Source organism: Oncorhynchus keta, chromosome 13, assembly GCF_023373465.1.
Source record: "Oncorhynchus keta strain PuntledgeMale-10-30-2019 chromosome 13, Oket_V2, whole genome shotgun sequence".
Classification (NCBI taxonomy): domain Eukaryota; kingdom Metazoa; phylum Chordata; class Actinopteri; order Salmoniformes; family Salmonidae; genus Oncorhynchus; species Oncorhynchus keta.
This window is the reverse complement of record NC_068433.1, coordinates 20,572,213-20,593,476: the sequence shown is the minus strand read 5'-3', so window position 1 is coordinate 20,593,476 and position 21,264 is coordinate 20,572,213. Positions and strand designations below refer to the sequence as shown.

The window sequence follows — 21,264 nt, the reverse complement described above, 5'->3', positions numbered from 1 at the left end:
TTGTAAAAAAAAAAAAAAAGTCTTTCATGTTCAGTCTATTACACATTTATTCTAAAATACAGAAACAAAAAGTGACAATAATGAAATGAAACAAGAAGGACACCAAGGTGACACTGCTATACTTCATTTAGCACCTTTATGGTTCGGTTATACATCATCGTTGTCATCTTCTATATATTCCTTCGTACAAAATGGATGCTAACGCGTGTCATTAACATACAAAATATGAGGCAAGAGGATGAGGGGGAAATCACAGTTATTTGAAGAGAAAACTCATGATTCAATCCCAAAAGTACAGTTTTTGGTGTGCCTATGTCAGCCTGAAGTACCATTTCTTATGCCACATAGTCCTAGACATGGTTACAGTACATGGTACCCATTCTTGTCATTTGAGGTCTTTATCCTCTGATTGCCAGACAGAAGTTTGTCTGTCATTGTTTGACCTATAGCTTCACAAGTTCACTATTCTATACTATTGCATTTACATGGACGTTATTATAGATATATACAAAGGCAAAAATAATACAATAAAAACTAGTTGGCACACAAGTTCATGAAAAAAAATGGGCTCGATGAGACATAATACATTTCATACATGTCTTTTAGGAGGCTAATGGCTGAAAATAAGGCACTTATGAGTCACGTGATACAGCCCCAAATGCCATTATCAACACAACATGATCAATTTCACCTATAAAAGAGGAAGTGGCGCCCTCTACTGTCTGAGTCATCTCAGTACACTTGGCGACAGCTCATTTGGCCAGTTCGTTACTTCAGTCGTTTCAATGAACCACCACTATAGTTACTCACACCCACCCAGTCAGCCAAACGCTATTAACTAAATGTTGGAGATAGGAACACAAGCGTTTCACTTCAACCGCAATCACAAATGCTAAATATGTGTATGTGACCAATAGAATTTGATTTTGAAATCGGTGATTTCAGAAGCAGAACTAAACCAATACACACACGTTTTAAATAAAACGAGAAGAGTTGCTTTTCTGACATGGAGAGTCCAGCAGCATGTTTCGGAGTTGCAAGTCAAGATGTATGCCAGTATATTCAGAAAAGGGAAACCAGACATGATGCATTTCATGTCTTTTATGATACTGTGCCAAAATTCCTCTTGACTCACTGTTGAACCCTGTTCTTACCAGACATGAAATGAGTGACACCAATCTACTAGGTCCTAATCAGACCACAAGTTAATTACCAGCATAGACTAGAATATTCAGTCCCCAAAGAGTGAAACTCCTAAACCTCACATCAACAGTCACTCACTTCACACGCACGTCATCAGACTACATGACATCCACAAAGAACTCGCTGGGGTTGCCCATGGCTAGGTGGAAGGACTGGCGTGAGGCCGTCAGCTCAGGGGGAACAGAGCCCAGGTCACGGGTTGGGGGGGCCCCGGGTGGTCCTCCAGGGACAGAGGGGCCCATACCCGGGTGCATGGGGACCGAGGGGTGCTGCTGGGGGTACTGGTGGGGGTGTCCCATGTTTGGGGGTCCCATGTGTGGGTGCTGGGGCACCATCATCACCATCATAGGGTTGTAGGGCATGGGCATCCCCGGGGGATAGGGCGACATGTGGGGGGGCGGTGGCATGCGGTGATGATGATGATGCGAGCGCTGTGAGGAGTGGCTGTGCTCGCTAGGCGTGGCCGAGCCGTGGCCCCGCCTCAGGCTGCTGCGGACTGAGTATTCTGATTCGCTGCCGCTGCCCGAGCGAGAGTCCCCCCCTTCCCCTCCTCCAGAGGGGGACTTTTCACCTCCTCCCGCCGTACTGCCTTGACCCCCCTTACTGCCTCGTCGCCTCTCACCCCCCTCGCTCCGCGTTGACCCACTGCTCCGGCTCCCTAGGGGGACAAACACAGGGGTTAGAACGAATTACAACTGCCAGCTCTCACACATTTATGGTTATTTCTTTAGTTTCCATAATGCAGTCACAATTTGGACATTGGCCACCGATGTGACACCCTCCCCGGACAGCTTTCCCTCCTTCCCTACCTCCCCCTTGGTCTTACCTTCACTGTGCTGACTGGCTGTGCCCGTGCTGCCTGGAGCGAAGCTGTAGCTGGACAGCTCGTGGTAGGGTGGGGGCTGGCTGGAGTAGGGGTGGGGGTGGGGGTACTGGAAGGAAGGGAAGGAGTGTAGCAGGGGCCAAGGCGTGGCCCCCGGGAGGGGCAAGGGGGCCAGGGTGTCCTGGTCGGAGGCCCCGCTGGAACCGTCGTTGTCAATCAGGGACAGGTTGGCCATGTCTGGGGGGGACGGGGAGGGGAGAAGTAATGAGGGAGGGGGCAAGGAGAGAGAGAGAGTTCAACTTTAACTGGTTGAAGAACTCATTTGGGCAAAGGGTTTGAATACGCTCTTACAGCTATTAAGAAGATATAGGCATGAACCTTTCAACAAATAAATTCATTCAAATAAAAAAATCCAAGCAAATCAAAATGATTTTTCTTCAGCATAAGTGCCCCCCTGGTACTCACAGTTCTCGCAGTCGCTGAAGTCTCCGAAGATGTAGTAACACTGTTCTGAGAAGGTGATCTTGTTGACCGTGTGGCGGATGAAGCCGGCCTTCAGCAGGTTGCTGGCGTACTTCCTGGCCTCGCGGCGGTCCTGGAAGCCCTCGATGTGGTGGTACAGCCACTCCACCACATCAGAACCTGGAGATAGACACACACACATGAGAGAGAGAGAGAGACGAGAGAGAGAGAGACGAGAGAGAGAGAGACGAGAGACAGAGAGAGACGAGAGACAGAGAGAGAGAGACAGAGAGAGAGAGAGAGAGAGAGAGAGAGAGAGACAGAGAGAGACAGAGAGAGACAGAGAGAGAGAGAGAGAGAGAGAGAGACAGAGAGAGACAGAGAGAGACAGAGGATGAGGAAAGAGTGTCATTAGTTTGATCCCTTTAAATGTTTCCTTTTTATCTTGATTTTATTTTTTTTATTTGTATTTTACCTTTATTTAACCAGGCAAGTCAGTTAAGAACATATTCTTATTTTCAATGACGGCCTGGGAACAGTGGGTTAACTGCCTGTTCAGGGGCAGAACGACAGATTTGTACCTTGTCAGCTCGGGGGTTTGAACTCGCAACCTTCCGGTTACTAGTCCAACGCTCTAACCACTAGGCTACGCTGCCGCCCCTGACTATGGCCCCATGCTCAAACTCACCCAGGAAGGCATTGGGGATGGTGATCTTGAGCCACATCCTGTCTCTGACCTCCAGGCCAGACTCTGGGGAGGCCATGGCCTTAGCCACCGACGCCATGTCAGAGTGCAGGGACAGGTTGAAGTCATCAAAACCTGGAGAGATAGAGAAGGAGTAAGAGATACAGGAAAGGAGAAAGTGAGAAAAAGAGAGGGGGAGAGAAATAATAAAAAAATGAGGAAGATAGATGGAGAAATAAAAGGAGGGGGGGGGTAGGTTTGAGGAGAGAGAGATATAAGCTCAGCAAAAAAAAAAACGTCAATTTTTCAGGACCAAATAACATCAATTTTTCATAAAAATCCAAATAATTTCACAGACCTTCATTGTAAAGGGTTTAAACTCTGCTTCTCATGCTTGCTCAATGAACCAATTAATGAACATGCACCTGTGGAATGGTCGTTAAGACACTAACAGCTTACCGACGGTAAGCAATTAAGGTCAGAGTTATGAAAACTTAGAACACTAAAGAGGCCTTTCTACTGACTCTGAAAAACACCAAATGTCAGATGCACAGGGTTCCTGCTCATCTGCGTGAACGTGCCTTAGGCATGCTGCAAGGAGGCATGAGGACTGGAGATGTGGCCAGAGCACTACATTCCAATGTGAGATGTAGCTCATCGTCCTCACAGTGGCAGACCACGTGTAACAACACATGCACAGGATCGGTACATCCGAACATCACACCTGCGGGACAGGTACAGGATAGCAACAACAACTTCCTGAGTTACACCAGGAACGCACAATCCCTCCATCAGTGCTCAGACTGTCCGCAACAGGCTGAGAGAGGCTGGACTGCGGGCTTGTAGGCCTGTTGTAAAGCAGATCCACACCAGACATCATTGGCAACAATATCGTCTATGGGCACAAACCCACCGTTGCTGGACCAGACAGGACTGGCAAAAAGTGCTCTTCACTGACCAGACGCGGTTTTGTCTCACCAGGGGTGATGGTCGGATTCACGTTTATCGTCGCAGGAATGAGCGTTACACTGAGGCCTGTACTCTGGAGCGGGATCGATTTGGAGGTGCAGGGTCCGTCATGGTCTGGGGCGGTGTGTCACAGCATCATCAGACTGAGCTTGTTGTCATTGCAGACAATCTCAACAGTGTTCGTTACAGGGAAGACATCCTCCTCCCTCATGTGGTACCCTTCCTGCAGGCTCATCCTGACATGACCTCCAGCATGACAATGCCACCAACCATACTGCTCGTTTTGTGCGTGATTTCCTGCAAGACAGGAATGTCAGTGTTCTGCCACGGCCAGCGAAGAGCCTGGATCTCAATTCCATTGAGCACGTCTGGGACCTGTTGAATCAGAGGGGCGAGGGCTAGGGCCATTCCCTCCAGAAATGTTGGTGGAAGAGTGGGGTAACATCTCACAGCAAGAACTGGCAAATCTGGTGCAGTCCATGAGGAGATGCACTGCCGTACTTAATGCAGCTGGTGGCCACACCAGATACCGACTTACCTTTGACCCCCCCCCCCCCTTTGTTCAGGGGAACATTATTCAATTTCTGTTAGTTGTTGAATCTTATGTTCATACAAATATTTACACGTTAAGTTTGCTGAAAATAAACACAGTTGACAGTGAGAGGAAGTTTCTTTTTCTGCTGAGTTTAGAAAAGGAAGGGTAAAAACAGAGGGAGGTAGACAGCCATCATTGACCACATAAAAGAGCTGTAGACTAGAAGAGAAAGACAGATGTGGCCGGTGCTTCCTGTGCCAAGGTCGGGTATAAAACGCCTGGCACGCGACAAAGGAATGGATAGACCACAATAAAAATAAAAGATAGCAGAGAGGAGGGAGGAGGGCAGAAATGAGAGAAACAGAGAGGAAAACAAAGTAAGAGAGAGTAGACTGGGGGTCAGTCAAGTGGAGAGAGAAAGAGTGAGAAGGTAAATGTTTAAGAGTGAGAAAGTTTAAAAGAGAGTGGTAATATGTAGAGTAGCCAAAGAGAGAGAGAAAAAAAAGAGCGTGCGGTACTCACGTTCTGTCTCAGTGACAGAGGTGGTGGTGATGGTGCTGAGAGCAGAGCTGCCGGTGTAGGGAGGGTAGGCCCCCGCCAGGGCTACCGAATGGCTCACCCATGCTGCTGGGTCTATGGGCCGGATCGGCTCATCTACAGCAAGAGGGGGGGGGGGGTACACGAGATCTCAAAAATGTCATTTCTTTGGCATTTCATAGGATAAAGTATTGATGGCCCCACTATACACAGTGCACAAAAGATTAGGGACAGCTGCTCTTTCCATGACAGACTGACCAGGTGAACGCTAAGATCCCTTATTGATGTCACACTTGTTAAATCGTCCTCAATCAGTGTAGATTAAGGGGATGAAACAGGTTAAAGAAGGAATTTTAAGCCTGGAGACAATTGAGACAGGGATTGTGTATGTGCACCATTCAGAGGGTGATGGGACAAGAAAATATTTAAGTGCCAGGCGCACCGGTTTGAGTGTGTCAGAATTGCAACTCTGCTGGGTTTTTCATGCTCAACAGTTTCATGTGTGCATCAAGAATGGTCAATCACCCAAAGGACATCCAGCCAACTTGACAACTGTGGGAAGCATTGGAGTCAACATGAGCCAGCATCCCTGTGGAACGCTTGACACCTTGCGGAGTCCACGCCCCGAGAAATGTAGAATGTTCCGAGGGCAAAAAGATGTGCAACTCAATATTAGGAAGGTGATCCTAATGTTATGTATACTCAGTGTCAAAGATCATAGAGACAGAGTATCTGTACAACTCTGTGGTAGAGATGAGGCGTGCAGGCTGCTACTCACTGCGGGGGAGGGTGAAGTAGCCCTGAGGTGACGGGTCCCAGCACTTAGCCACTGTCAGGATGATGGGCCTGAGGGAGAGACAGAAGGACAGGTCATCATCGCGTGTCAACTGGCATTTCCCCATTGAGCGCAGGCAAAAGCGCTGGACCGTGTAAATGTACTGATGTCCTTAGGTCTGAAACGCACCCCGGTTTGTGCACGATCTCCCTCAGCACGCGCACCGCGTCGTCGTTGCTCATGTTCTCAAAGTTGATGTCGTTCACCTTGAGGAGAAAGAGAGTCCGTAGATATGAACGGTCCAACTCGAGAATATCTAGTTACCCCGGTCAGTCACATACACACACACACACCTGAAGCAGCATGTCCCCGGGTTCGATGCGTCCGTCGGCAGCCACCGCCCCTCCCTTCATGATGGAACCGATATAGATGCCCCCATCCCCTCTCTCGTTACTCTGGCCCACGATGCTGATGCCTAGGAAGTTATACTTCTCTGTGGGAGGGAAGAGGATATCGGTTATTTCATCTCAAACTTTTAGGAAGAAAGTTCCCTGAGATAAAGAACCTCTGAGAGGTGGTGGTAAGAGTTAGTGAAAAAAAAAAAAAGAGAGAAGGATAGAGATGTGAAAGGAGGAGAGAGGGGAGGAAGTGGTAGTGAGACATGGAGTTCAGGTCACAGGGCAGAAATGTGGAGGGGAGGATGTCTATAGCCTGGTAAAGCATACTGAGCGCTTAAGTTCCGTTTCACTTCACAGAACGTGAGCTATTGCAAAGACCAGGCAGGTTTCACCCGGCTATTTCCAGAACGACTGGAGGTTTTTCCAAAAATGGACACGCATAGTACTGGTTAGGTGGTCTAAAATAACGAGTGAAAAAGCTCGACAGTCAAAGAGAGGGTCAGAGAGATGGGTGGAAGACATGAGAAGGGGAGTGGTGTCGGGGAACAGACGGTGAAACGTTACTGACCCATGTTGAGCGTGACGGTAATGATGTTTAGAGACATGGTGGAGTCAGTCACGCTGCTGAACGACGACGCCTGGGACAAGAACAGGGAAAACGCAATCAATTCCAATGCAGAATGGGACATTTCTGACTTAAACGGTCTATGTTGCAAACTTAAGAGAGGGAGGAAGAATTCATTACCCTTTCTAGCCTGGGCGGGCGCTGTTTCTTGCGCCTGCGGTGGCGTTTGAGCAGCCTGGACGCCGTGCTCTGCTCTGTGGAGCTGCTGAACCGGCTCATGGTGTCGTCATCCTCAGAGTCACAGAAACTGGTGGTGTCCAGCTCGCTGCTCATCACCGTGGTAGCGCTCTCATAGCCCGCTAGGTGGCGCTCCATGCGGCTCTGGCCGTTCATCCTAGGCCCTGACGCACCAGAGATCAAGAGAGTGACAGATAGGAGAGCAGGGGGAGAAGAATAAGAGAGATAGAGGGTTAACTATGGATTTCATGTTTATTCATGTTATCAATGTCAATTGCTATTACCACTAGAACAAGGGTTGCGTTCAGTAGACAAAACATTTTGAAACGGGAAGCCTGACATTGCCCAATAAGAAACGCTTTTTTGTCATTTTCCATTGTAAAATGTTCCATTACAGTGCCCTACTGAACATGTGCCGTTCCATCATGGTTCGTCAATAGTTACCACAGCCTCAAAGTCATAAACCCTGCATATTTAAAAAGTGGATTTTTTTTTTTAAATTAGATTTTAAACCTTAACCACACTGCTAACCTTATGCCTAAACTTAAAGTAGGACCAAAAATAACAAGCTTGTTTTCAGGAATTTATATGATTTAGCCATTTTGACTTTGTGGCTGTTCTATTAGCCATTTTGACTTTGTGGCTGTTCTATTAGCCATTTTGACTTTGTGGCTGTTCTATTAGCCATTTTGACTTTGTGGCTGTTCTATTAGCCATTTTGACTTTGTGGCTGTTCTATCTAGTGGAAACCATCATGTGACAAAGAGCAGGCGGTGCAGAGTGCTCACCATGTTGCTCCATGGCCTCCCTGTGTCTGGGTCTCTCTCTCCTGAAGGACACCACAGACTCTGTTTCTGTCTGTTCATCCAGGTTCTCCACACTGCCTGCTGCATTGGGACTGCATAGGGGAGAGGGTTAAAGTAGGGAAAGCTCTGGAACAAAAATTATTAATAAATCACAAATAGCAGCGCACACCTAATGTCTAATAATATAGGCCACAACACAGATCGCATTACGACCTATGAGGACAATGTGTATGAATAGGAAGCAATCGATTAAGCCTAGTAGAGGTACTGTATGTCACAACTGGGTTCAAATAGTATTTGAAATCTTAATTTTCAAGAACTTTGAGCGATTACTTTAGTCTGCCTTGAGTGCTAGATGGGCGGGTTTGTACTTTTGGGGGCATTCCACTGGTCCCATTGCACCAGGAAAACTATATAGTGCAGCTAATGATTTTAAATACTATCTGAACCCAGGTTTGCAGTGTATTATAACGTAGACAGACAGTAACTAGAACCTGTTCCCAGACCAGGTGCATACTGTCAATAGGCGGCACAGGCACAGATCATGTTCAAATGGGCCGTTGTATTTAACAGTAGGTAACATGATAGCTGGAGTGACTGGGGTATTCTGTCATAGAATACGTTAGATACAGTACGAGATACATTAGAGTAGCACACTGATTATTTGGGACTGTGGGAGAGGGTGTGCGCTCATACTGGAACGATGGGGGTCTGGAGTCACCGATGCCCCCGGTCCTCTCGACAGGTGGGGGTGGGAGAGGAGGAGGGGGTGAGGGCGGGGGCCGGACTTCTGCTGGGGGTGGAGGAAGGACTGGTGGTACTGGCTCTGCTGCTCCTGGCGTGTCTGATGAAACCAACTGAGGAGAGCGGGAGGGACAGAGATTTGGAAGGGGTGGACAGAGGAGGGAAAGAGGGGAAAAGGAGTTGAAAGGGGATGATATAAAAATTTACAAAAATAAAATAAAAAAATTCAAATTAAAATAAAACAGGTGGAAGAAGAGGAATTATTATTTTAGTTTCAGTTGTCAGTCAATTTTTTAGGTTGTTAACTTAGTTTTTTACTCAAAGGGCCTTCAACGGGCCGCCAGTTGCCAATCCCTGACCTTGCGCAAGGCATCCAATTACCTACTCCCTACAGACCCAACATACTCCTACACAGACCAGTCTGCCTGGAGAGGGGCTAAAAAGCCAACAAACTGTCTTTCAACAAAGATTCTGGGTTTCTATACATTTCAATTTCTCTATGACAAAGGAGACTGAACAAAGCATCCATTCAAATGTGTTCTAGTTTCATGGATACAGTTCTGTCCTGAACCTTCCCCTGAAAACCAGTTTGCAGTTTTGATTGAATATCCCCTCTAAGGTGTCAGACACAGTGCCACAGAACACTTTTCCCCCTTTCTTTTCTTTAAGCTCTCTTCCTTCCCTCGTTCTTCTAAATGGCTGTTTGACTATAGAGCAGTGATCCCTCTGGGACCCTCCATCCTATCTTGTGTCAGTCCCTATGGCCTCCTCTCTTTGTCCAACCCTTTTAATCCCGCTCTCTCTCCTTTCTTCTCCTTCATATGCACTTGGCAGATGTTTTCCTCCCAACCGGGACAAGTCACAATGTTTTGTCTGCAGGACTCATATCCTGCATGTTCTTTAGGGTAGGTAATATGATCATAAGTGAGGACATTTGAGGACGTAGTTACATTCACAGACCAAGGTGTTCATGATAGTGGGTTTTTGTCCGTGCCCGTTTAGTAGTTAAAGCAGGGTCATAGCCACAGAGGTCGGTAGAGAAATGGCCGCCATGTTGGCACCAAATGTTCCATGACAATAACGTTCTAATTGGCATTCTTAGAAGATCATGTAATGGTCTTGGAACTTGACGCCAATGTGGAGATCGTTTTAAACTCTGAAATTCAGACTAAGTTTGCCTGAGTCTGTAGCCTACATCTCTGGCTCTGGTTCAAAGCTCACTTTGAGCAGTTTATGATACATTTGAACTGCTAGGTCCAACTCAGCAGTATTGTTCCGACTTGGGAACTTGACTTTTACAATTCGGTCCTGGAAAAATAGTTTGGAGCGATTCAGGAATTCCCCCTCTGTCTTCCTTCTACTGCAGCCCTTTCACTGGTCCAAGAAAGCTGTGGACTGTCTACCTCTATCAGTTTGCCCTTACCCATGACACCACTCGTCCGTTGAAGCAGGGGAGCTTGGCACTGTCGTCTGAGATCTCTTCCTTCACCACCCTTAAAAAAAGAGAAGGAAAAAAAAGATGAGGCTAAGTGAAAACACAGAGACAAAACACATAATGTACGCAGAGACCGACGTAAAGAGCAACACGAGGACGCCGCTGCGTTCGTTTCCCAATGACTCCGCGTCCTTCCCGAACCACAACGGAGATAGATACACACTCCCTACAACTACATCTGAAACTCTCACGGACCAGCCATTGTTTCTTGAGACTTAGAAATCCACCCCTCTTATTTTCCTCTGCATCCACTTAAGCAACGTCAGTGAGACAGAGTCTGCTGTGTAATACGTGTCTGTCTGAGCGACTATGTTATTACTGCAGTACTTAGGACCTGAAGCTTGACATGGGTACTGTGTAGAGGAAACGTTTAACTGACTGCCTAAAGACTTACAGCTAAGCTTTTTCATCTTTATTTGCCTCTACGCCTGATGTTTTGTGTGTGTGGTTTGGTTGGCCAGTGTGTGTGTGTGTGTGTGTATGTGTACACATGCACCATTTTGTGTGTACGTGTGTGTGTGTGTGGGGGGGTGTAGTATGGTCAGCTCTGCCCTGTTTTGGGGTTTTGTAAGCAGCTGTTGAGGGTTGGTTTTGTGGGTGAGTGTGAGCAGCTGTTGTTTTGAGTGTAAGCAGCACAGGGACAGATTGTTGTGGGCACCGGGGAGGCATGTCACAGGCTGGAGGCGGGCCTTGTGTGACAGTGCTGGAGTGGGTGAATGTGAGAACCCGTCTTTACCCCCTATCGTGCCCTCTTTTCTCATCTCTCGCTCTCAGTCTCTTTCAATCCTTTCAGTTGCCCTCTTTCTCTTGCCCTCGGTCTATCCTGTTCTTTCTTGCTAAGAGGGCAGACTCAGATTGCATCCAGAAAGGGACAGATGCAACATTCTATCCCTAACAGGGTAATAGTCTGCATACCTCACCATTCCAAACAAAATGACCTCACCACAAACTATTTCACCAACTGACTCGAAAATGTCTCAAACACATCTTGGAAATTCAGAATCCCCTTGGAATCCTAAAACCTGACATTCTTGCCCAGCACCTCCCTTCTAGACGTTACTTCTTTGCCTCGCACATCCCAAGCAAACACACGTTTTGCTCTCCCATCTACTAATCTCTCACACAGCACACCCAAAACCACCATTCACTTCCACTACCCCGACCCCTCTCCCCCTGCTCCCCACCCCACTCTCTTCCTGTTGATTCTGCCACGGCCAGACACCAAGCAAATGGCCTCTGTCCAACCCCTGGTCCCTGATCTGGCCTGCTCTGTTCCACACTGCTCAGCTCTGCTCTGACTGCCACACACAGCCTGTCTGACAGCTGGCTCGTACTCCAGGAAACAAAACACAAACAGAACAGGCAAACACACAAACACCAATGCTTTAGTTACTTTACTGAGGCCTCAGGCTGATGAGCTCTGTTTTGATTGGGCAGCTGACTCCTTTGAGCTGGGTTTAAATGTAGCCTACTTGTAACTGACTCTCTTCAGATGTTTCAAAATGTTGCGGTTGTGGTAGAAGTAGGCTTAGGTCTAACGAACCCAGGAGTCAGACACTTCCAACGGCTTGACTACAACTCACATTTTTAAAAATGGATTTAATCTTTATTTAACTAGGCAAGTCAGTTAATAAATTCTTATTTACAATGAGGGCCAACACCGGCCGAACCCTAACGACGCTGGACTAATTGTGCGCCACCCTATGGGACACCCAATCACGGCCGGTTGTAATACAGCCTGGAATCAAATCAGGGTCTGTAGTGCCTTAGACCGCTGTGCCGGAACCCCACTAATAAAGCAGGAGCATTTGATTGTTTTAGTGCCCGTTTTAATAACATAACACTGTGTCTTGGTTTCGCGTTCAGTAACATCCGAGAGAGACATCAAAGTACGTTTTACTAACTTTACAAAACTTCAGCAGTTTAACTGCAAGTAATGAGTTTAACAGAAGCCCGAGGTCTCATCAGTCAAACTCCACCACAAACATGCATTCCATTCAACCTAGGGAAATGCACAACTGACAGGCAGACACCAAAGAAAGATTCATTGCGAGAGCAGACAGCTCTTTCAGTCTGGAGGATTTAAATGGGAGAAAAGAAGGAGAGAGAGGAGAAAGGGAGGTATACAGGGGTTGCAGCCAGCCAAGCTAGGGTGTTAGGGGAGACAATAACTTGGTCCAGTTCCCAAAAGCTGAGGATTTCACAAGCTCACAGAGAGAGAGAGATGGGAATTAGTGATGAGAACAGCCGGGGTGAGAAGGGTTTTTCTTCATTGTGGTGTCCAATGTAAAGACAGTATTTATGCCGGACGTTATGCTTTGACCCATATTTGGACACTAGTATGTTTGCCTGGTCTTAGCTATGAGAGATCAGGAGGGGTATGATGGATAGAGAGATGGTTTGGCTTTCTTTGTGCAGTCATTGACCCCCCACATCCCCTACCTCTTTGATAGGTGACAGTCATACACAAAATTGGGTAACGTTATGGGACATTGTGCTTATTGAATTCAATTAAATACTATTATAATAGCCTAACAGGCCAACCAAATGTGTCACCTTGTTGCATTAACTGTCTAAAGATAAAATCACAAATCCCTATTCCAAACATTAGATCAGTGGTTCTTAACCTTGGAGGTACCGAACCCTTCTTAATTGGAAAAATAAAATATTATTTTTTTCAAATTCAAAACATATGTATATGTATATATTAACTGTTGCACAAAATGAACATCACAAAATGAACATCACTGTGTTCAAAGAACAAAATCATCAAAACATGATTTTCACACAAAAACAAAATAATTCATATTTACTGCAAATCAGTGTGACTTCTGCTGTTGCCTTTCAGAGACCAGTTCAGAAATGTGCGGCTTCACCTTGGCAAGTGCCACTCTCATGTCATTTTCGCAACAAAGTCTGTTCCTTTTCTTCGCTTTTATGTCCAGCATCCTCGAAAAGGACTCTCTTGTAGGGAAGTATCCGTCGAGAGACTTTGCAAGCTCATCTAAGTGCGTGGCAATTGCTTGCTTCAGTTCCGCGGGTACAGAAATGTCTCCGATTCCAGATACATCTTCGATCTTACTTACACAGTCGTCCAGCAGGGGAAAGTTTGCGAAGTTGTTTTTAATTTTTTTTTTTTAAGTTTTACCTTTATGTAACCAGGCAAGCCAGTTAAGAACACATTCTTATTTTCAATGACGGCCTGGGAACAGTGGGTTAACTGCCTGTTCAGGGGCAGAACGACAGATTTGTACCTCGTCAGCTCGGGGGTTTGAACTCGCAACCTTCTGGTTACTAGTCCAAAGCTCTAACCACTAGGCTACGCTGCCGCCCCGTTCTCTGTTCGTCATTTCCATAACTGTAGCTTTTTTTGAAAAGCTTTCAAGTTTTCCTCCGCTTCGATGATGTTGACACCACCACCCTGCATCTTTTGATTGAGATGATTGAGAGCTGCGAAGATATCAGCCATGTACGCTAAAATGAGGATGAACTCAGAATTTTGACGCAATCTGCATGACAATGTTGGTGCTCTTGCAAAAACAGGGCTAATTCCACACGCACGGCAAAAACACGATTCAGCACCTGTCCCCGGGATAACCACCGAACGTTAGAATGGTACAGAAGTACATCGAATTCAGAGCCCATTTCTTTACACAGCTCACTGAAGATGCGGTGCCTCAGAGCACTAGTTCGCACATAGTTCATGAAATCCACTACAATTTTGAATACTTCTGCCAGTTTTGGAGGCAAGGTTTTTGTTGCCAACGCATGCCTGTGCAGAATACAATGCGTAACAAATGTGTGGTGCATTGGCTTTCACTAGCGCACCAAAACAAGACTTTCTTCCCAGCATGACTGGAGCTCCGTCCGAACAAACTGCAGAAACCATATCCCACGAAAGATTGTCGTCTTTGAAGAAGTCATCCACAAGTTTCTTCACATCGGCTGCCTTAGTTGTTGTTGTAAGAGGCTTACAAAATAAAATAAAAATCTTCCTTTATCACGCCGTCTTTCACATAGCGCACGAATACAGCAAGCTGGCTTAGATTGAAAACGTCTGTGGCCTCGTCGAGTTGAAGGCTGAATTTTGCCGGGCTTGAAATCAGATCAGCAACTACTTGAGCCAAGATGTCTTTGCTCATGTCCTCTATTCTGTCGCTGATGGTGTCATTTGAAAGAGGAATTTGGCATAACTTAACTTCAGCCTCTTTTCCCAGCATGATATTCGCTATCTTCAACACAACTGGTTTTATGAGTGTTTCACCAATGGTGTGTGGTTTGCCCTGCTTTGCGATCAGGTAAGCAACTTCGTACGATGCTGTGAGGATCGGTTTGTTGATGGGTACAAAGCCGAGAACAGGCAGAGTAGCCTTTTCATCGAATCTGTCTCTCTTCACCTTGAATTCAGCGAGCGTGGTGTTCTCGTATTTTCCATCTCCATGCAGCTTAAGGAAGTATTCTCTTCGTTTTGCCGGTGCTAGAATATAATTACTCAACTTGGCATTGAAAATCATGCAGTTAGGACGCTGACTCCCATCACGTTCCGTTATACATGTGAATCCATATTGTACATATTCGTCCGACCACTTTCTTTTTTTGCTCGACATAGTAAGTATGAAGGGATTAAAATATTAAGTAGGAAATCACAAGACGTACCATCACGACAGTCACAAGTCGACTACTGAGCGCACCAAATTCCCTGCAGCACAGATAGGCCAAGCGATGTAGCGTGATCACCTGCAGCCAATGATGGCCAAGCGGGGCGTGTCATCACGAATCATATGAGTCGGATGTTTGTCTTGACCTCCGCCGAACCCCTGAGACTGACTCACCGATCGAACCCAGGTTAATTAAGAACCACTGCATTAGATCAACTCGAGCGTTTCCACCTTCTCACGACACTTATTTTCTCCCACTAGCCAATTTTGTAACTAATTGGCGACACATTTTCACGCGAATATTCTAAAATCTACATAAATAAAATATGCACATTTTCCCACCAGAGATGCGTTTCCATCAAATGCACTTGTTGCGGATAAGTCTGTGCGTGCAGACGTAGTACACATAAAATGTGTTATCCCATGTACCGAATAAAAAATAATAAGTAAAATGGGTTTCCATCGCATTTTCAACTCTACTGATGGTTTTGACACAGAAAAATGTTGCGTTAAGTAGCAAATTTGCCAACTCTGGTTTTGGCATGTGAACTCTAGCCAACAGCTCGCAGATAGCGCAGGTATAGCTTGCATTAGATTATTATGGACAGAATAGTAACAATATTTGCCCAAAATCAATAATAATATTCCACCAGATAATTATTGGAAAGGGACACCCTGTGAAGTTAACGGCATGCTTTATCCAAGTCGTAGTGGGAGGACTACACAACATGTTACTCCAATTTTACTTCGATATGATGGTTATTACATCCATATATGCATATAAAAGCATTTCCAGCTACATTTCTCCCACATTTTACAGACACAAAAAGATCCCACCTTGTCTAGCGTATATATAGTTTTCAGACAAATGTTCTGTTTCCGTCAGGTCTGTTGTGGTATTTTTTTTATCCAACATGTACTTTACTCACACCAAAAGGTTGGATGGAAACCTGGTTACTGACCACTAACCAGGTTTCCATCCAACCTTTTGGTGTGAGTAAAGTACATGTCGGATAAAAAAAAACACAACAGACCTGACGGAAACAGAACATTTTTAAGTCAACTTTCCAAATGTCGACAAAACAAAATACACTAGACAAGGTGGAATCATTATAGGTCTGGAAAATTAATTAATTATGCGATAAAATGTCGCTGGAAACCCTTTTATGCACATGTAATAATAACCATCATATCGAAGTCCATTTGGGAGTCACGCAATAATGTGCGGTCCACCCACTAAGACTTGTAGGGAAAGCATGCCGTTTATTAGGCTACAGATTAAATAAGTTATGATGAACTTCACAGGGTGTTGAAAGTGTAAGGTGATGAACTTGATGCTCCTTTCTAATAAATATTGAGGGTCTTATTCTGGTGACATGATCAAATGCCGTTTGACAAATCAAAACAATCTTGCTCTTCTGTCCATAATAATCTCATGTAGGCTATGCCTGCACTGTATATCTACGAGCGGTTGGCTAGAGCGCATGTGCCAATACTAGAGTGGGCACACTCGCTATATAACAAAAACATGTTATAAAGGAAGCGGATCCTTTGTTCGGATCACCAACCAGGACATTAAATCTAATCAAAAAGGCAGACCCAAAACAACGTTGCTGCAGAAGAGTTAGACGGAGCAGCCTCCTGGTCAGACTTCGAAGGAATGCACACCACCCACCGTTTTCCGAGTATATTACTCGCCAATGTCCAGTCTCTAGACAACAAGGTAGACAATTAGGGCATATGTTGCCCTCCAGAGAGACATCAGAGATTGTAATGTTCTCTGTTTCATGGAAACATGGCTCTCTCGGGATATGTTGTCAGAGTCGGTACAGCTACCGGGTTTCTTCATGCATTGCACCGACAGAAATAAACATCTCTCTGGGAAGAAGAAGGGCGAGGGTGAAGGCTTCATGATTAATGACTCGTGGTGTAATCATAACAACATACAGGAACTCAGGTCCTTTTGTTCACCTGACCAAGAATTCCATACAACCAAATGCAGACCATATTATCTCCCAAGAGAATTCTCATCGGTTATCGTCACAGCCACGTATATCCCCTCAAGTGTATACCACAACAGCCCTCAAGGAATTTCACCGGACTTTATATAAACTGGAAACCATATATCCCGAGGATGCATTTATTGTAGCTGGGGATTTTAACAAAGCAAATTTGAGGAAAGAATAAATACCTAAATTCTATCAGCACATTTTTTGTAGCATTCGCATGGGAAATACACTAGACCACTGCTGCTCTAACTTCCTTGATGCATACAAGGCCCTCCCCTGCTCTCCCTTTGGCAAATCCGACCACGACTTAATTTTGCTCCTACCGTCCTATAGGCAGAAACTCAAACAGGATGTACCCGTGACAAGAACCATTCAATGCTAGTCTGACTAATCGGAATCCACTCTTCAAGATTGTTTTGATCACTCACACTGGGAAATGTTCCAGGCAGCCTCAGAGAATAACATTGATTTATAAGCTGATTCGGTGAGTGAGTTTATAAGGAAGTGCATTGGAGATGTTGTACCCTTTGTGACTTAAAACCTACCCTAACCAGAAATCTTGGATAGATGGCGGCATTCGCACAAACGTGAAAGCGTGAATCATCGCATTTAACCATGGAAAGATGACTGGGAATATGGCCGAACATAAACAGTGTACTTATTCCCTCCGTAAGGCAATCAAACAAGCGAAATGTCATAGGGACAAAGTGAAGTGGCAATTCAATGGCTCAGACACGAGATATATGTGGCAGGGTCCACATGCAATTACGGACTACAAAAAGAAAACCAGCCAAGTCACGGACACTGACGTCTTGCTTCCAGACAAACTAAACACCTTCTTTGCCTGCTTTAAGGATAATACAATGCCACCGACACGGCCCGCTACCAAGGACTGCGGGCCCCCCCTCTCCTTCTCCGTGGCCGACGTGAGTAAGACATTTAAATGTGTCAACCATCGCAGGGCTGCTGTCCCCAGATGGCATCCCTAGCCGCATCCTCAGAGCACGCGCAGACCAGCTGGCTGGTGTGTTTACGTACATATTCAATCTCTCCCTATCCCAGTCTGCTGTCCCTACATGCTTCAAGATGGCCACAATTGTTCCTGTACCCAAAAAGACAAAGGTAACTGAACTAAATGACGTAGCACTCACTTCTGTCATCATGAAGTGCTTTGAGAGACTATCATCACACTGTCCCATCTCGACAAGAGGAATACCCATGTAAGAAGAGTGTTCATTGAGTACAGCTCAGCATTCAACACCATAGTACCCTCCAAGCTCATAATTAAGATTAAGGACCTGAGTCTCAAACCCACCTTGTGCAATTGAGTCCTGGACTATCTGACGGGCCACCCCCAGGTGGTGAGGGTAGGAAACAACATCTCCACTTCACTGATCCTCAACACTGAGGCCCCATAAGGGTGCGTGCTAAGCCCCCTCCTGTACTCCCTGTTCACCCATGACTGCGTGGCCATGCACGTCTCCAGCTCAATCATCAAGATTGCAGACGACAACAGTAGTGGGCTTGATTACCAACAACAACGAGACAGCCTACAGGGAGGAGGTGAGGGCACCGCGTGTGGTGTCAGAAAACAACCTCTCACTCAACATCAACAAAATGAAGGAGATGATCGTTGACTTCAGGAAACAGCAGAGGGAGAAGCCCCTATCAACGGGACAGCAGTGGAGAAAGGAGAACGTTTTATGTTCCTTGGCGTACACACCACGGATAAACTGAAATGGTCCACCTAAACAGACAGTGTGGTGAAGAAGGCGCAACAATGCCTCTTCAACCTCAGGAGGCTGCAGAAATATGGCTCGTCACCTAAAACCCTCAAACTTTTACAGATGCACAATTGAGAGCATCTTGTCGGGCTCTATTGCCCCCTGGTACGGCAACTGCACCGCCCTCAATCGCAGGGCTCTTCAGAGGTTGGTGTGGTCTGCACAACGCATCACCGGGGCAAACTACCTGCCCTCCAGGACACCTACAGCACCCGATGTCACAGGAAGGCCAAAAAGATCAATGACAACAACCACCCGAGCCACTACCTGTTCACCCCGCTACCATCCAAAAGGCGAGGTCAGTACAGGTGCATCAATGCTGGGACTGAGAGACTGAAAAACAGCTCTCAAGGCCATCAGACTGTTAAACAGCCATCACTAACACAGAGGCTTCTGCCTATACACAGACTTGAATCATTGTTCACTTTAAATAATGCAACTTTAATTATGTTTACATATCTTAAACTACTCATCGCATATGTATATACACTATTTTATACCAGCTATTGCATTTTGCTCATGCCGCTTGGTCATCGCTCATCCATATATTTTTACATGTACATATTCTTATTCCACCCATTTAGATGTGTGTATTAGGTAGTTATGGATTTGTTAGATTACTTGTTAGATATTGCTGCACTGTCAGAACTAGAAGCACGAGCATTTCACTACACTTGCATTAACATCTGCTAGCCATGTGTAATTTGATTTGAAATGTTTGAGAAAACCATCAGTAGTTGAAATCAGGAGTTGAAAATGCAATGGAAACCCATTTAATGTGTATTTATTTTTATTTGTTACATGGGACATTGAGAAAAGTGCAATTGCGACCTGCAATTCAGTGCGTTCCTGCATGTGGGCATTCCAGCATCTGCAGGAACACCTATTTATACTTCCATTGAACCATTTTTAAGATGCGGGGGAGTTCCAGTACAGTAGGTGGTGTTAATGCACAATAACGTTGGATGCCAGCCACCAATAAACCCCACAGAAGGGGTGGGGTCGACAACAGCTGCTGGCTAGCCGTACACCGGTAAACAGTGTCCTTCGTCCCTGCATTTCTGTCAACGATGCCGAGGGCAGGTGTTCGGCAGGCGGGAGCGAAGGCCATTTTAGCCAACTAGTCCAGTACACAACAGGCGGGAGGCGATACTGTGTGCTCGTTAGCTAATTAACACACGGTGTCCCTAACTAGCAAGCTAGCGAGTTAGCTAACACACAGTGTCGCCGCAGCCCTCGGTTTTCTCCAGTGCACAGCATGCGAGTGACACTGCGACCTAGCTAACGAGCACACGGTGTCGCTAATTAACAAGATAGCTAGCACACGGTGTATCCCCCAACCTCTCACCAGCTGTGCTAGCGGAAGGCGGGGTGACAACGTGTCCTTAGCCCCCACCTTGCAGGCACTGTTTTCCCGCAGTTCTGTTAACAACAGTAAGGGCAGGGGTTCGGCAGGCGGTAGCGACCAGCTGTCAAGCAAGGCATTACTCCGGGTGCGAGCACAAAAAACGCCAGATAGTTTTATTTCCCTTTTGAACCGGGGGAGGGGTCATGAAGTAACTATTCGGATGCTCGAGGGGGTGGGGCAGGAACGCCCCGAATTGCACACCATTTAATTTTTATGTGCACAATGTCATCACGCACAGCCTTTAATCTGCTGCAACAGGTCAATTTGATAAAAACATATCTGGTGGGAAAATGCGCATGTTTTTTAATGCAGTTTTATCCATATTCGTTTTTAAATCTGTAAACATAGTTACTAAATGACACCTTTCATTTGCAACATTGGATCATGCAAGTTGATCCAGTTAAATGGTTACCAGTTAACTTAACTATTGTAACTAACGTTAATAAAGTGTAGCAACAGTTCACCCTTTGTCTTTGGGAGTATTGTCAAAGATAAATAGACTTTGCAACAATGTATCTAATCAACTACTGGACCCGGGTTGGTTTTCTTTATTATCATAATTTGCCTGAAACCCACAACACGACACCGCACAATCATGCATCACTGGCTCTCACTTACCCGAAGTCCTGGTCCATAGACTTAAAGAAGAATTTGTAGTTGGGCTTGTTCAAGACCTGTTTAAAATCCAACAAAGTGATATTTTCGGCAGGAATCTGAATCTTCACCAAATACGGCGTCTCCTCCTCGTCGATGTGGTATATTATTTTGGTTTCCGCCATTTCAGCAGCAACTTTTTTTCAGCTGTACCACACAAATTGTGGAAGAGAAAGGTAGCTAGTTAGCTAACACTAGCTATGCTAACGGGAGAAGGGGGTGAGGATAAGTGCTCTTACAACACTAGCCAGCAGTGAGTTTGCCCTGGCCAGAACTAATAAAAAGGTTTAACATCTACTTATATCACGAACATATCGCCTTAGTTTATATCCCCCAAAGAAAAATATATAATTCCCTAACGGCGAAGGGGTTAAAAACCACGCACACGCTACATTCACCAGATCCGCTACCCACAATTTCTCCCCCAACAAAAACATAAGGGGGGGTCTAAAACTTTTCTTTCGACTATTACAAGCCAACGCGGCGTATGACGTCAGGTATGCTCCCTTTACGTTTT

General features: G+C 45.8%; 1 protein-coding gene across 1 annotated transcript; it reads right to left on the bottom strand.

The window, feature by feature from the left end:
- Nucleotides 1–29: 29 nt before the first annotated feature.
- On the bottom strand, nucleotides 30–21,211 carry LOC118391999 (segment polarity protein dishevelled homolog DVL-2-like). Its single transcript, XM_035783586.2, has 14 exons — nucleotides 20,712–21,211; nucleotides 10,163–10,232; nucleotides 8,692–8,852; nucleotides 7,978–8,087; nucleotides 7,133–7,353; nucleotides 6,956–7,025; nucleotides 6,343–6,482; nucleotides 6,179–6,255; nucleotides 5,993–6,060; nucleotides 5,200–5,331; nucleotides 3,177–3,308; nucleotides 2,492–2,668; nucleotides 2,030–2,263; nucleotides 30–1,861 (listed from the first exon to the last, which is right to left on the bottom strand). Exons 1-14 carry the CDS (start codon nucleotides 20,870–20,872, stop codon nucleotides 1,302–1,304), a joined length of 2,313 nt encoding a protein of 770 aa, XP_035639479.1. The 5' UTR covers nucleotides 20,873–21,211; the 3' UTR covers nucleotides 30–1,301.
- Nucleotides 21,212–21,264: the final 53 nt, after the last annotated feature.

Bases quoted from the DNA above. Each gene is read 5' to 3' on its own strand.
- LOC118391999 (XM_035783586.2), bottom strand. From the start codon at position 20,872: ATGGCGGAAACCAAAATAATATACCACATCGACGAGGAGGAGACGCCG. The intron at 8,853-10,162 runs GTAAGGGCAAAC...CGCTCTCCTCAG, and splicing joins ACGGACGAGTGGTGTCATGG to TTGGTTTCATCAGACACGCC. The intron at 2,264-2,491 runs GTGAGTACCAGG...CGTCCCCCCCAG, and splicing joins CTTCAGCGACTGCGAGAACT to ACATGGCCAACCTGTCCCTG.